The sequence below is a fragment of the Aptenodytes patagonicus genome, chromosome Z (genome assembly GCF_965638725.1).
Source record: "Aptenodytes patagonicus chromosome Z, bAptPat1.pri.cur, whole genome shotgun sequence".
Taxonomy (NCBI): Eukaryota; Metazoa; Chordata; class Aves; order Sphenisciformes; family Spheniscidae; genus Aptenodytes; species Aptenodytes patagonicus.
In genome coordinates this window covers 22,251,332-22,264,362 of record NC_134982.1, presented here as the reverse complement: position 1 = coordinate 22,264,362, position 13,031 = coordinate 22,251,332, and the positions used below count along the sequence as shown (strand labels likewise).

Sequence of the window (13,031 nt, the reverse complement as noted above, 5' to 3'; positions counted from 1 at the left end):
TTCTTTCTTGCTTTTCCTAGCAGCCACTGCTTCATTAACAAAAGAGAAAAAGATGTTAGTCTTTACCTTTTCTTAGCCAAAAAGACTGACATATGGCACTTGGAAAACATAGCTACTGCTTAACTCTGTACTGACTGAAGTATGAGCCACCAATGTTTATTTTTTAAGCAGCTATTTAGCTAAGAAATTGTAGTCCAAGTTTGTGTGGAGCAAATAGTTGAAAAACAGAAGGCCTGATGGAAACATCGATAGATTTTCCCTTTAACAGTGTAATTAGTGCTGTAATTATTGCAGCATGTCCATTTAGAGCTGACAAAAAGACTATGTTTTTATAAAACAAACCATATTTTTATAGTTTTTTATATATAGACATGGTTGAATATCTGGGGGGATTTTTTTATGTCTTATTTTAAAAAAAGAGAAAAACAGCCTGACACACTAGGCAGCCTTAGCTCAGCTCAAGTCCAAAGTCTTCCAGTGGGCTAGTATTTAATTTTAGGCTATTCGCTATTATCCTGTATTAGTCCAACATTAGCAGGTACCTTTTACTCCAACCTTAATGCTAGATGTAACCATAGACAACAGCTGTAGTTGATAGCATGAGCTCACACTGTTTTCCTAGAATATAATGTTTGTCAGAAGGAAATATTCTTCTACTCCCCAAAATTACCTTTTTTTTTTTCTTTTTGAATCTCTAGCAATGAAGCTTTACACAGGTACTAGATCTATTCTGATAAAGCTTTATTTCTGCAACTGAGTCTATGTGGACCAGCAATGGTCAGTTAGTACTGAATTTGCTAATCTCTAATTGCATAACTGACCAAATCAAATGAAAATTGAGCCAGAATAAAGGCAGAGGGACATGTTTTAAGCCCAGCATATATCAAGAACCTGGCTTTGCTATATGAGGGAACGAGGCACTGTAAAGCCTCTCTCTGAGACATGCCTCGTTTGCTGCTCATGGTACAGCTCAGGCAGCAGCACCTGGCAGTTTCAAAGGGTACTGAGACTGGGTATCCTCAGACAAGGCATCATGGCAGAGTCAGGTACCCTCTGATAAGGCCCTCTTTGCCATGCTACCTCTGAGGAGTTTTGCACACCTAAGGCTGGGTAAAGCCTTTGTAGAGCACATAGTCACTTTATTTACACTGTAATCACTGAGCAAATAAACCATATTTATTCATAAGTCAGGTAGCTTGATCCAGGCAGCTAAATGTAAATGAATATAGAAAGGAAACACTAATGACATATGTTGCATTTCTTCTGTGCCCTTTGGTTTGCCTTCTTCCATTCTTAAGAATTCTAAGCTGTAATTATTATTACATTTTTCTCTTATTTTACTTATGCAATTATGTATACCTTTTTCCCCTTTGATAAAGTCACTCCAGTCAAAAGGGAATATGCTGTAACCTAGAAATGAACGGCAGAGTTTAATTCCCTGGCATTTTGTCAACACCGTACAAAAGAATATTTTTTAAATCATTTGCTATGGTGAGCAATGGCAGAATCTGGTGGGTCAAAAATTTCCTTCTCTAATTCTCTGGCTTAATGCTTGTTATTGAAAGATGTCTCTTCTGACCTACACCTGCATTACTAGTTCTCAAGCCCACCCATGCAGGTAATACAAGAACATCTTGTTAATCTTTTCTGTCCTTCAGTCTTGTTCTGCAGTACGGGACATAAGAGGATAAACTAGTGCTGTGGATGAACTAGGACGAATTGTGCAACTGACAGTTTAGTAAAACTAACTGGTATGGTGCTTGGCTTGTGAGAAAATGTTTCCTATTGTGGAGTATGTGATCCTTGAGATTAGAAAGGTTGGGTTCGGATCTCAGTGTATATTCTTTGTATATTGAAAACTGAATTTCATATAAACATGTAAACTGGCAAGCATATATGAAGAAAAGAAAGGAAAGATACAAAGTGTGCACAAAGATCAGATGCAATAGTAGCTAAGCAATGCCGGGGATAGTCCTGAGTGAATGCGCCCAGCTCCGTTTTTAGAGATACTTTAATAATCCCATCTCAAATAAATTTATGATGAAACTAAGATTGTACATCAAGAAGCAGCAGCTTGTTGTATACCTTTCATTTGCTAATGTGCATTCCAAACAACATACTTAAGAGCCCAGTCATTCTTTACGTGTTAAGGCTTGGTGTTAGGCTTCCAGGATGCTGTTTCTCTAGATACATTGCCAGTGTCCCTACGTGTCCTAAAGCAATGCATATTTGCTAGAAACTCCTGATTTTTTCGCCCCAGTAAACAAGAAAAGTGGTATCAGCTATTGCAGGTTTAACTTACAATGTTGAACTTTACAGGGGCTTTTCACTTTGTCTTAAAAAGGAAGACTGTGAATCTATTTCTTCAGCTTGTATGCAACAGCAGCAATAATAACCTGGCACCTATTGCATGTTTTCAGCCCTTTGATGTCCAAGTGCTTTTCAAGAAGCATGATATACGTTATCCCTGTTTTTCAAACAAGGAAGCCAAAACTCAGAATGTTTAAGCAAATTTTTCATACTCTCAAGACAAAGATGTTCCCAAGCATTGAACAGAACAGTCAGTCCTGCGCCTCGTTCCCTAAGCCATGCTTTTTCCAATTCATTTTAATGTTCAATTTTGTGCAATGTAACACTGGTTTAATTCAATTAGTTACTAATTTGAAGATGAGTAACTAAGATGCAAGCATTCTCAAAGTGGGTTGAATCCTGCACACATTTTATTATTGGTGTTTTAACTACTTCTATAACTTTTCTTCCTTAGACAGCTCAACTATACAGCTAAAACCTCAGTTGATGGATACATGCAGATAAAAAATATTGTTGCTTTTCTTGCTGCTTTTATTATTATTGTATTTAGCAGTACTGAATGGCTCCATCTTTTAATATTTTTGTTAATTTAAAATCTTTTCTTCCTTATTTTCATTATGCAATCAACACTCACCTTAACAGTAATGGCATACCAACAAGAGCTCAGTTTGAGAGCCTTTATTCCTGCCACCCTAAAAAAGGATTCCAAAAAGGAAAAGAAATACGATTTTTTTGAAGTTACAGAATTACATGTACAAATCAGATGCTACAAATGCCTGTTGTATTTGTCTCAAATAAATGCTTGTATTTATGTACTATGTATATTATACGTGCATCTATAAGCCATGCACACCTTTTTATAAACAGTCAGTGTACAATAATGAGTATGCTTTATTTATCATCTTTATAGGACTTTAAATATATATCTGTACATAATTTGCATCTTGGCATTTTGGATTTAATAACATAAAATGCAGTACCTCTTACTCATAAAATATTGTTCTGGGAAAAAAGAACGCTTCAAAATAACATAGATACATTTCCACCTTCTGATATGTAAGTCTTAGCTTTTATAAAGAAGTTGGATCTCATACTGTGATTTCTTATGTCTTTGAGATGTTTCATTTACTTCTCTTGCTGATGGCTTCTTACTGGCTATTTTAACAATTAATTAATTGATATAATAATTTTCCATTGCTGTTAGAGTGGAATGTCCATTTCTCCCTTTATTCTCTTAATTTCTCCTAATTTCTCTCTCTCTTAATTCCTCAAATTATGAGAAATTGAGAGTTTATATTATTTGACCCCCATACCAAGACATGGGGCCTAAAATAAATGCTGTGTCATCTTCTATGAGCACAGTGGACTGGTATGCTCTTATCTTTATTTAAATCTTAGATAAAACTGCCATTGATATTAATGGTTTTATGTACAAATTAGAAGCTATTGCTAACTGCCAACGTTGATCTAACAGTTTCCTTAGAAACTTCTCTAGAAAAGGTTTGTCTTTCTCATACTGACTGTCCAATCCCTGGGTTCCCTGCAAAAATCTTTTCCGACTAGTGGAGCTGAGAAATCACAGACAATTGGTTTTTGCTTTGCACACGGCTTGCAAGATACCAATCCAGATGAAAAATTAAGGGGTTTTTTGATTGCTTATTGTTGGTCTGTTTTTATGCCTCATTTTCTCAAACTATCCTTTGTTTTTCAGCTTCACCAAAGTCAATTTTTGAATTTCACATAAAACTAACATTCCCTGGAGGACTGTGAGCTCTCCCTCCTACTGATACATTCCTTTTTGCAGGAAGCCTATGCTTCTAGGGTTGCTACCTGAGGACAGGCTCTGATTTGACTGCTTGGCTGCAAAACTGTAGTCTTCTTGTTGCTAATTAATATATATATATAAAAATATATATTTCATATATATAAAAATATATATTTCATAATAGCACTTCATCTGAAGTTGGCAGGCACTTGGAGGGCAGGGGTTTGTTTCTAAGGAGCTGATGAAGGAGACCAAAAATGAAAGCATGTTAGCAATAGGTGTTAGTATTTACCTCCATTGGTGATCTACATCTCCATCAGACTTTTTTTTCTGAATCTGCATTGAAAAACACTACCTTAATTATATAAGTACCTATAACTACAGTATATTTATATTGTATGGTAGCATTTAGTATATAAATATACTACAGTATATTTCTAGTCATATTTCTATTAACTATAAGTAAGAGGCAGCATCTTGACTGATATGTTTTTAGGAACAAACCATCTTGAGATACCTACTGTGTGGCACAGCAGAAGTAGTCCTTGAATATTCCATTCCAGTATGGTACTGTGAAACCACTTAGTCAGAAGCTTTATTTTCTTTCATTTTGTGTTCCTTCATTGATATGGGAATAATGTTGATATTTATCAATGATAAATAATCAGGCAAACTTAAAAAAAAGCTTTAAAATGGCCAGCTATTCTGTAATAGCCCAGCACCTCTATTTCATGTGATTTTTGTTTTTCTTCATGACCTATTCCATCTGTTTAAGGAATAAAAAAGTTTCACAACATGGTGCCTGATTTATGTCCACTTCTATAGACGTGTGACCTGCACAGTGACAGAGCGAACTGTTACTAAAGGTCCCATGACTGTATGACCCTTTGAGCTAAATTTACCACAGATCCTTTTTCCACTCTTTGAGGTTAACTTTTATGATTCCACAGGACTCTTACAAAAGGTCCTGCGTTAACCACTAGGTGATATTTGAAAGATAGGTGCCAGAAAACATGAAGAACAGAATGCTTAGCCAAAAAACCTTGCTAACATTCCTTCTGCTGTTGTGGAGCAGTTTATATGCAGATGACTGGCACAAGCCTCCAGGGCAGCTAGGATCTTTCCTGTTGATACACAATGTAGTTGGTAATGCATTTTATTGTACTGTTATAAAATAAAGTGCAAAGGTTCTAGAGAGCTTTACACACTTTATGCACATTCCTTTTTGATGAATTTAACGCATAGCCTGTTTATCATGTTTTCCATTTGCCAAGTCTATATAAATTTTATAAATACAATTTTTAGTGCTTGCTTTCATTATTAGCCTAGCTGCACTACCATCAAAAGTAATATACTGCAGCACTTGTAAAGACTGTACAAAGGAATGGCTATTATGCATGTAACCACTTGTTGAGCAATAACTTTGCTCCGTCAGTTTAAAAATAATTCTAACACAGTTCAGAGCAAATTCAAAATGTATCATTTAAATGGTATATTCACTGTCCAGTTCTCTGCATTTTTTCCTCTTCTATCACTGAAATTGCCAAATGTGCTTACACTAATATTTCCTAAAAGGAACTAACTCTCAAAGCTTTCATAATACGTTTTTGGCTAGAAATTATAAATGCAAGTTTGTTTGTAATGCATAAACTATTAATGTATTTATTGTAACAGGAAAAGATCTCTTTCTGCAGTACAGTAGAGAGGACATCATGTTAGAGTTCTTTAACTGAGGTATTTTGTCCTTCAGTGATTTATAACAATAGCTGTCTGTATGTGTGTTTGACTTTAACAGTCAACAAGGAATTTTATTTTTACTTAACTTCCCCACAGTGTTTTGAATGTCTTTCAGACAGGGAATACTTTCTGTTTTGTGAAGTTAGACAATAGTACTTATTCACAGTACCTAGGCAAGGGTTAGGAGAAAAAGAAAGGAAAGAATTAAATTTCTAGGTAAGGCTTTCAGTTAACTTGGAATGAAAAATCTTTGTTCCTTTCTTTACTCCACAGAGACTAATTTATCTAGCATGTCTCTAAGTGGAAATTCCCTGCAAACTCACTGATGTTACTGTAACTTACATTCATCTTTTCCTATAATTTATTATCCATCAGTATTGTTCCTTCTTTTTTTTTTAAATGTGATTGACCTTTAAACCTGTTGTTATCAGACTGCAAGAAAGAGATAGAGACTCTTTTCAGCTGCCTTCATTCCCATGTGACCTGCAGGGAGAATAGATTCAAAATAGACTAGTTCCTCCCAGGGCAATACAAGACAGAAGAGAAAAGCAGTGTCATTTCCAAACAGCACAGTGCTAGAGTAAATTCAGTGTGAAAAAGGAAGGAGTTGCAGTGTGTCGGAATTCTTCCTCCACAGCCTGGATTATTACAGGAGACGGATTTCAAGGGTTTTAAAAAGCAGAGGATTTAAAAAAAAATACTTCGAAATGGACTACTTTGAGAATGAGCTTTGTAAGGACAACTGATGTTTGACTGCTAGAAATACTGAAGGAATTTTTCAAAATGAGCATTGTTATGAAGCCAAGATCCCGATCCACCAGCTCCTTAAGGACTACCGACACAATGTGGTAACGTGTTTGGTTTCTTTCTTTCAAGCTCCCCTTCCTATTATGACACACAGACATGTCCCAGGAAAGTCACAGGGTTTAATTTTGACTTGATAGATTTTGCATGGTTATTGAAGATGTTCAGCTGCTGAGTTTCACAATTAATAGTAAGAAACAAAATTATTTAGCTTTTTCTTGTACAATACTGTGTGTAGCATTTTTTTAATGAGAACCCATTACATAAGCTTTTTTTAACCCATTACATATGTTTTTTCCATTCAGTAGTCAGGTTCAGTCCTTGCACTTATTTAAAAATCTTCAGTAGATTTATTTCAGCAACAAAGTCATAATATAAATCTTGCAGTTCTGGAGGCTGGAGGGTAAAATGAAGCTATAGTTTGCGTGAGCTATTTTAGGATACTTACATGTAGTTTTGCTGCATAAATAGACTGGTAGAGATACGTGTCCTGGGAGGAGACAGACGTTACAGTGGCATGTGTGAGACTCTGCTGTGTTATGCTTTGTGCGTTTCCCCTCCTCTCAGAGGCTTAGAGGAGCAGAAGCAGACTAATAGTGATCTGTGTGTATGATTTGCTTGCAGATTTTTTTAGTTAGCAATCAGCAAAATTCTGTCGTTTGATTAATTTTTTTTTCTTGTGAGAACTTCATGATTTATATAGCTTAATAGGCACCGACAGGACAGGTTTCTATTAGGTTAGAATTATTATTAAATTCCCTCTTCTCTTTTAATGTCTCCCACATTTTTTTCCTCTCTCTGTGTTTTTCATAAAACCACCATCACTTTAATAAACACATAATAGACTAATTGTTCAGGGCTATATCTAACTGGTATAAAATGATGTATTTTAAATTATAGCCTTTGTTTAGAAATAAATGGCTGATGTCTTACTGCGGGATAGACTAGTAACTAAATACATTTCTCTGTGAGGAAATATGTCAAGTTAACTGAACATTAGCCTATTAAAAACTTTATGTTTCAAACAGTCTTGGTTCTGAGTTAAAGCCTACCATTAAAGTACTACCATTAAAGCAGTTAGTAATTTTTTCCAGATATCCTGTACTAAAACCATTTTGTATTAAAAGAAAATGAAATAACTACACTATTCAAGCTAAAGAGTAGTCCCAGTTGTTCTCAGAAACTGCTAAGGACGAGTTTTGCTGAAATAACTGCAGTAAGTTGTGGCTCTATATCTTTATTAAAATGTAATAAAGCAATACAATGTCAGTGAACTATATATTGCTTAAGTGTTACAGTGTGCGGGGTGTCTCCAAGGTAGTGAGCTAAAACATACATAAATTATTATGTACAACTGTGCAAATAAATTAGTATCTTTCTGATTAATTCTTCTGCTTTTCAATTATTTCTTTTTTGGCTGCTTCCATTGATTCTTGCAGGAAAAAAGAAATCATTTCAAAGAAAAAAATCCTTGTAGCTGATACATGCAGGATGATTTGACCACCAAGTATTCTGTCTAAAATACCTGCCTGCCTCCCTTTCGTTGCCGATGCCTTTAGTTATAAGGTTGATCTGGTAGGTGAGAATACCTGTTTTGCTAATTGTGAATTGGGAGTCCTCTGCTACCCTGCTGTTTGGAAATACTACGTGAGCTCAGAGGTTGCTCTCGGGGAGATCCTTGGAGGCTGACTAGACAAGGTACATGCTGTTCTCTGGCAGCATAGAGGGAAGGCAGGCAAGCCCTACCCCAGCCGGAGACCAGAGGGAAACTGGAGTGCAGAGGGAGGAGAGAAGGAGAGGGAGCCTCCAGCCACTCCGCACTGAGTTCATCTTCCAGCAGCCTCTGCGGAGGTGGCAGCTTAGGCCAGTCCACCCTACCCACACTGCCCAACAGAGCAGCCTTCATGGTGGGCCTGAGCAGGACTGGTTTCCAAATCACCTGCATGATTTCGGTTGGTGTTCTTAATCACCAGACTCAGGAGTCTGTGGATTTGTCCCTGTGGGTCAGCACCGCTCCCTGCAGTTCTGTGGGGCAGAATAGCAACACTAGAGTCTCACCACAGCATTAAACAGCACCAAAATGCTTAGGGACGAGTAACATGATGAAGTCAGGAGCACTGATGGATGTTCAGGCCAGGAAGCAGGGAGAGCTACAGCATGCAATTCTCCTTTCTTTATCTGTTAACATAGCAATCCTGGTGTGTGTTGGAGGAGCAGGGGTGACTGTGGGCAAAGAGAAGATGGGAGAATGTGAGAAGAAAAGTGGGTCCTGGGAGCACAGGGACTGAGTGACAGGGTTGTACGGATATCCCTCTTGCAAGGGTTTGCGAGAAACAGTCCCAGGATGTCATTGCAGGGCAGTTTCCCATGGGAACAAGGTTCCCATGAAGACCAGAAACCAGGCTCCCAACACGCAGAGACCAGTGAGAGGATAGAAGAGACTTAGAGGCAAGGCAGAGAAACCTCTGCTTTTGGTTCCCTGAAAGCACACTCACCCTCTGTCCAAAAGATGCAATAACTTCAGGGTAAGTGGTAAAAGCATTATATTCTTTTCAGTATCAGTATTACGAAGCATCCAAAGGGTATCACCCACTGGTAGTGTGCAGAGGTGCACCAGCTGGCTTTGAAGAGGTGCAGGTGAGCCCAGGCTGTGCTGATGATTCCCCTTGCAAAGTTGGCTCGGCTGGGGCTGGCTGCTGCTTAGCATGACAGTATGGTCTGTAGGCAAACCTCTTTCTGATGCACCTTGGAAAATTTCTCCTGACGTTATAGTGACTGAAGTAAAAGCAGATGGTTGGTATTTATGCAAAATAAGAAGGTGACTTATTTAAGGATTTTTACCTGTTATGTTAATGCTGCTCAATTCTGCCACTCATTCCTACTCATTCCTAACTTCAGGATGTGATTGTGAAGTGTGGTTGTGAATCAGAACATTTCTGAGGAATAGGCTAGAAGGGATAAATGACGGTACAGACTTTCCAGTGAAAGCAATTGATTTGTCTTATTCCTGAGAAGAAATAACAAGGTAGTAAGGAAACTCACTGTAAGGTAAAACTTTGGCTGAGACAGGAGTACATGCATTTAAGTGAGAATATGACTCCACCTTCTTGACTATTTGCCACTGAACCGTAGAGCAGCAGTGTTCACAGAAAATGTCGTATTTCTGGTGGGGTTTTTTGTTTGTAATGAAGGCAAAGTTTGAACTTACAAAAAAATACTATTTTGGAAGAATTGAATTAAAATTTTGGAAGTTTAAGAGAGGAATTGATGGCAAGTCAAGCAAGCAGTCAGGGTTGTTGGACAACAGCTTACTGGCTGGAAAAGGTGCAGCTGATCAGATTTTAGAACTTCTTTATTTTTTCATGATACAGATAATTAGCCCAAAGAGCTAATAAGCCTTAGGAGTATTGTCAGCTTTTTGCCACAATCCTTTCTACGTGGCGTGTCTAGAGTTGATAGTTATCTGTTTACCTTGTGAGTTGGCCTTCCTCTGTCTTTATTTATTTTTTGTAACATATGCCAATTCGGGCTTTCCTGTTTTTTGGAACTTAGGGTTAGCTGATCTGCAAAAGGTACATCCCAGCCTCCCCAGTGCCCCTGAGAACAGAGGCCTTTGATGATTCAGTCTGCAGTATTCTGTAGAACAATGCATCTGTTCTTATTTAACTCCAGAAGTGGGTGATACTGCTTGTCTGTGATATCATGAAGTTCGGTAGATTGGAAATTGCTGAAGGATGTTGTCAAGTATAGTGCGACTTTCTCAGTTTATAACATATTTATAGATAAGTGGAATAAAACTGATCTATTGGATGAGCTTTTCATGACCATACCCTTAATATGTAGATCACAATAGGGATACTAAATAAAAGTTTTATTGAATGGAGACAAGAAAATGCTTGTGGCCTGACATCAGTGCATAGTGTTGTTTCTGGGGCAGAAGAGCTAAGACAGAAGAATGGGATGAGATCCAGCTGTGCTGACCTGAGGTGGCTGCACTGGCTTCCTGACTTAAAGGTACCGCAAAGGAGAACTCTGCCATGAGCATGATCCAGTCTTTTGGTACCCACGTCTGGCAGGAGGAAGCTGTGGGTACATCACACTGCCTAGAAACTGGCCATCCCAAAACAATTCAGTTCCTTGGTTAATCACTTGGTGCTAGCAAGCCTATTGCCAGTATAAAGATGATGAATATACATAACAAATGCTGTTGAATGAGTCGTATACCTCTAGCTTACTGGCATCAGACCTATATTTGAAGTAACTGCTGACTTTCAGACTGGGAATCCCAGTGCTGGGGAAATTAAGAGCAAAACCAGAGTGTGCCTTGAAGGAGTCTTCATCTGCAGGGCAGAGAACAGTATGTAAATGTAACTGTGAAGAATATTAACAGCATGCATACCACTTGGCTGTTGAATAGTTAAGGTTTTTTATTCCTGTACTGGATGAATCTTTTTTCCTCTCCGGTATTATGATTGTTTGTGGGAGGCAAGTGCCTGTTATCATTGTTGGCGATATTACCTGTCCTGTTTGCCTATGAAACTACTCTTGAAAAGAGGGTTGGGACCTCACATAATTTTCAGTTACACTTTTAGTAGTTGAAGGTGTTGAATGCAGTCCATTGGGAAAGTTCAATGCAAGCTGCACAGTGTCCAAACTCATGGGGAAGCTGAAGTACTAAATATCATATGCAGAATTGGGGGATTTCTGAATGCTAAACAAAGCCTGCAAGCTAGAGATGACCTTTCCTGCATGAAGTCTGACTTTGATGGAATTCATAGGTGAATTCATTTAGCAAAATAGGCTTTCATAAGCAGTATGGGCCTCAAATCATGATGACCATAGAAATTTGAGGTGGTATATGTGCTTTTATTTATTCTGCCAGTGTCAGTGCTAATGAGGAAGCCCACATAGTCAGTATTGCACTATTTTCCGGAGTGTGATATGTTAAACAGTGTTATTTTTACAAAATGAAACGGGAACAAATGCTATTTTCTCTAATGAATTAAGGGTGGAGTTTGAGGTGATCAAGTATTCTATTTTCTAACAATATAAGACATGTCCTACTGAGCCTGACCAATGGTCTACCTAACCTAGTATTCTGTCTTCACCTGGAGCAACAGGAGAACCTGAAAGCCTGGCCAGTTTCCACAGTCCATTCCCATGATACTGCCCAGCATCTACTAGTGTTGTATTAGGGATGTTACAGGGTTCATCCTTGCCTGTTCCCTTTAGAGTCCATCTAAGGACTTGTTGCCCATGGATTTGTCTAATCTCTTTTTTGAATTTGCTGATACTGTCTTCCTCCACAGCCTTCTGACAACCTTTCTGACTATCTAGGAAAGCACTTTCTTTACTGTGCTTTAAAGTGGTGTCCTACTGCTTTCAACAAGTGTCTCTTAGTTCTATCATTGTGGCATTTGGTAAAAGATTCTGCATTCGCTTTATCCACCAACTTCGTGATTTTGTAAAGCTCAGTCATGATCTCCTCAGCCTTTTCCTGTAGAAATTGAAGACTTGTCGCCTTCTTAGATTCTCCTAAAAAGGCTGCTGCCCCATCCCTTGATCATTTTAGCTGCCGTTCTTTTTATTTCCTCAAACACCACTATGTTCTTGAAATATAGAGACTAGACTGCACAAATTACTCAAGATGTGAACACACCAAGGTTTTTATACAGTGGTAAAATTATGCCTGCTTTTTTTCTCAGTACCTTTGTTGATGATGCCCAGTACGCTGTTAGCTTTTTTCACTGCCATTTCAAGTTGAGTCAGTGATTTTAGAGAATTTTTACTGTTTTTGCTTGCCAATACAATCTTTTGGCATTGTCTCATCTCTGCATTTTTTTACAGCAGAAGTATTAGACTTGCCAACAAAAAATCCAATTACTTTAACATGAATGTGATAAGAACTGCTGTCTTGAAATAATAAATGCTTTTTAAACAAACAAAAATATTGCAAACCATGCCAAACAGAACAAATGGCAAAGCTTGACTCCAGCAAAGAAAGGGCACTTCCTCAGAGACATTCTCTTTCAAGCTACATCCAGAAAAACATACAATAATATTCTTTCCCCACCTAACACAAGCACATGATGTAGTTCTCTGCCACTCACTTCAGTGTACAAACAATCCACTCTCAATTTTCCTGAAGATATACTCTTGTCTTTACAGCACAGTTTGTTCTCACACCTTCTCCCTGTGCACATCTGTAGATTACCAGGTCGTGAACAAAGCTCTGTTCAAATGTAACTGGACCGTGAGGCCAGTGGAGATGAGGCATTTCAGCATCTATCCCTAGCATAACATAAGGGAGAGGGCAGCAAGCTTCATGGGGAGCTTACTTGACAGCTCAGCCTGAATGACCAAAAGCCCATTAGCAGCTGGCTCAACTGAGGATGGGACGTAGCCCAAATCTGGA

General features: G+C 38.1%; 1 protein-coding gene and 1 long non-coding RNA gene across 6 annotated transcripts in view; one reads left to right on the top strand and one right to left on the bottom strand.

The window, feature by feature from the left end:
* PDE4D (phosphodiesterase 4D) overlaps positions 1-13,031 on the top strand; it is a 436,186-nt gene that overhangs the window by 258,383 nt on the left and 164,772 nt on the right. Inside the window, exon 1 of one of the 5 annotated variants that reach the window (XM_076362677.1) lies at positions 6,279-6,660. The exons of the other annotated variants lie outside the window; for them this stretch is intronic. Within the exon in view, the coding sequence (XP_076218792.1) occupies positions 6,596-6,660 (65 nt within the window). The 5' untranslated portion in view covers positions 6,279-6,595. Of the gene's footprint in view, positions 1-6,278; positions 6,661-13,031 lie in introns of those variants that run through there. 5 annotated transcript variants of the gene reach the window in all.
* LOC143172849 (uncharacterized) overlaps positions 1-13,031 on the bottom strand; it is a 45,020-nt gene that overhangs the window by 30,236 nt on the left and 1,753 nt on the right. The gene's annotated exons all lie outside the window — the stretch shown is intronic.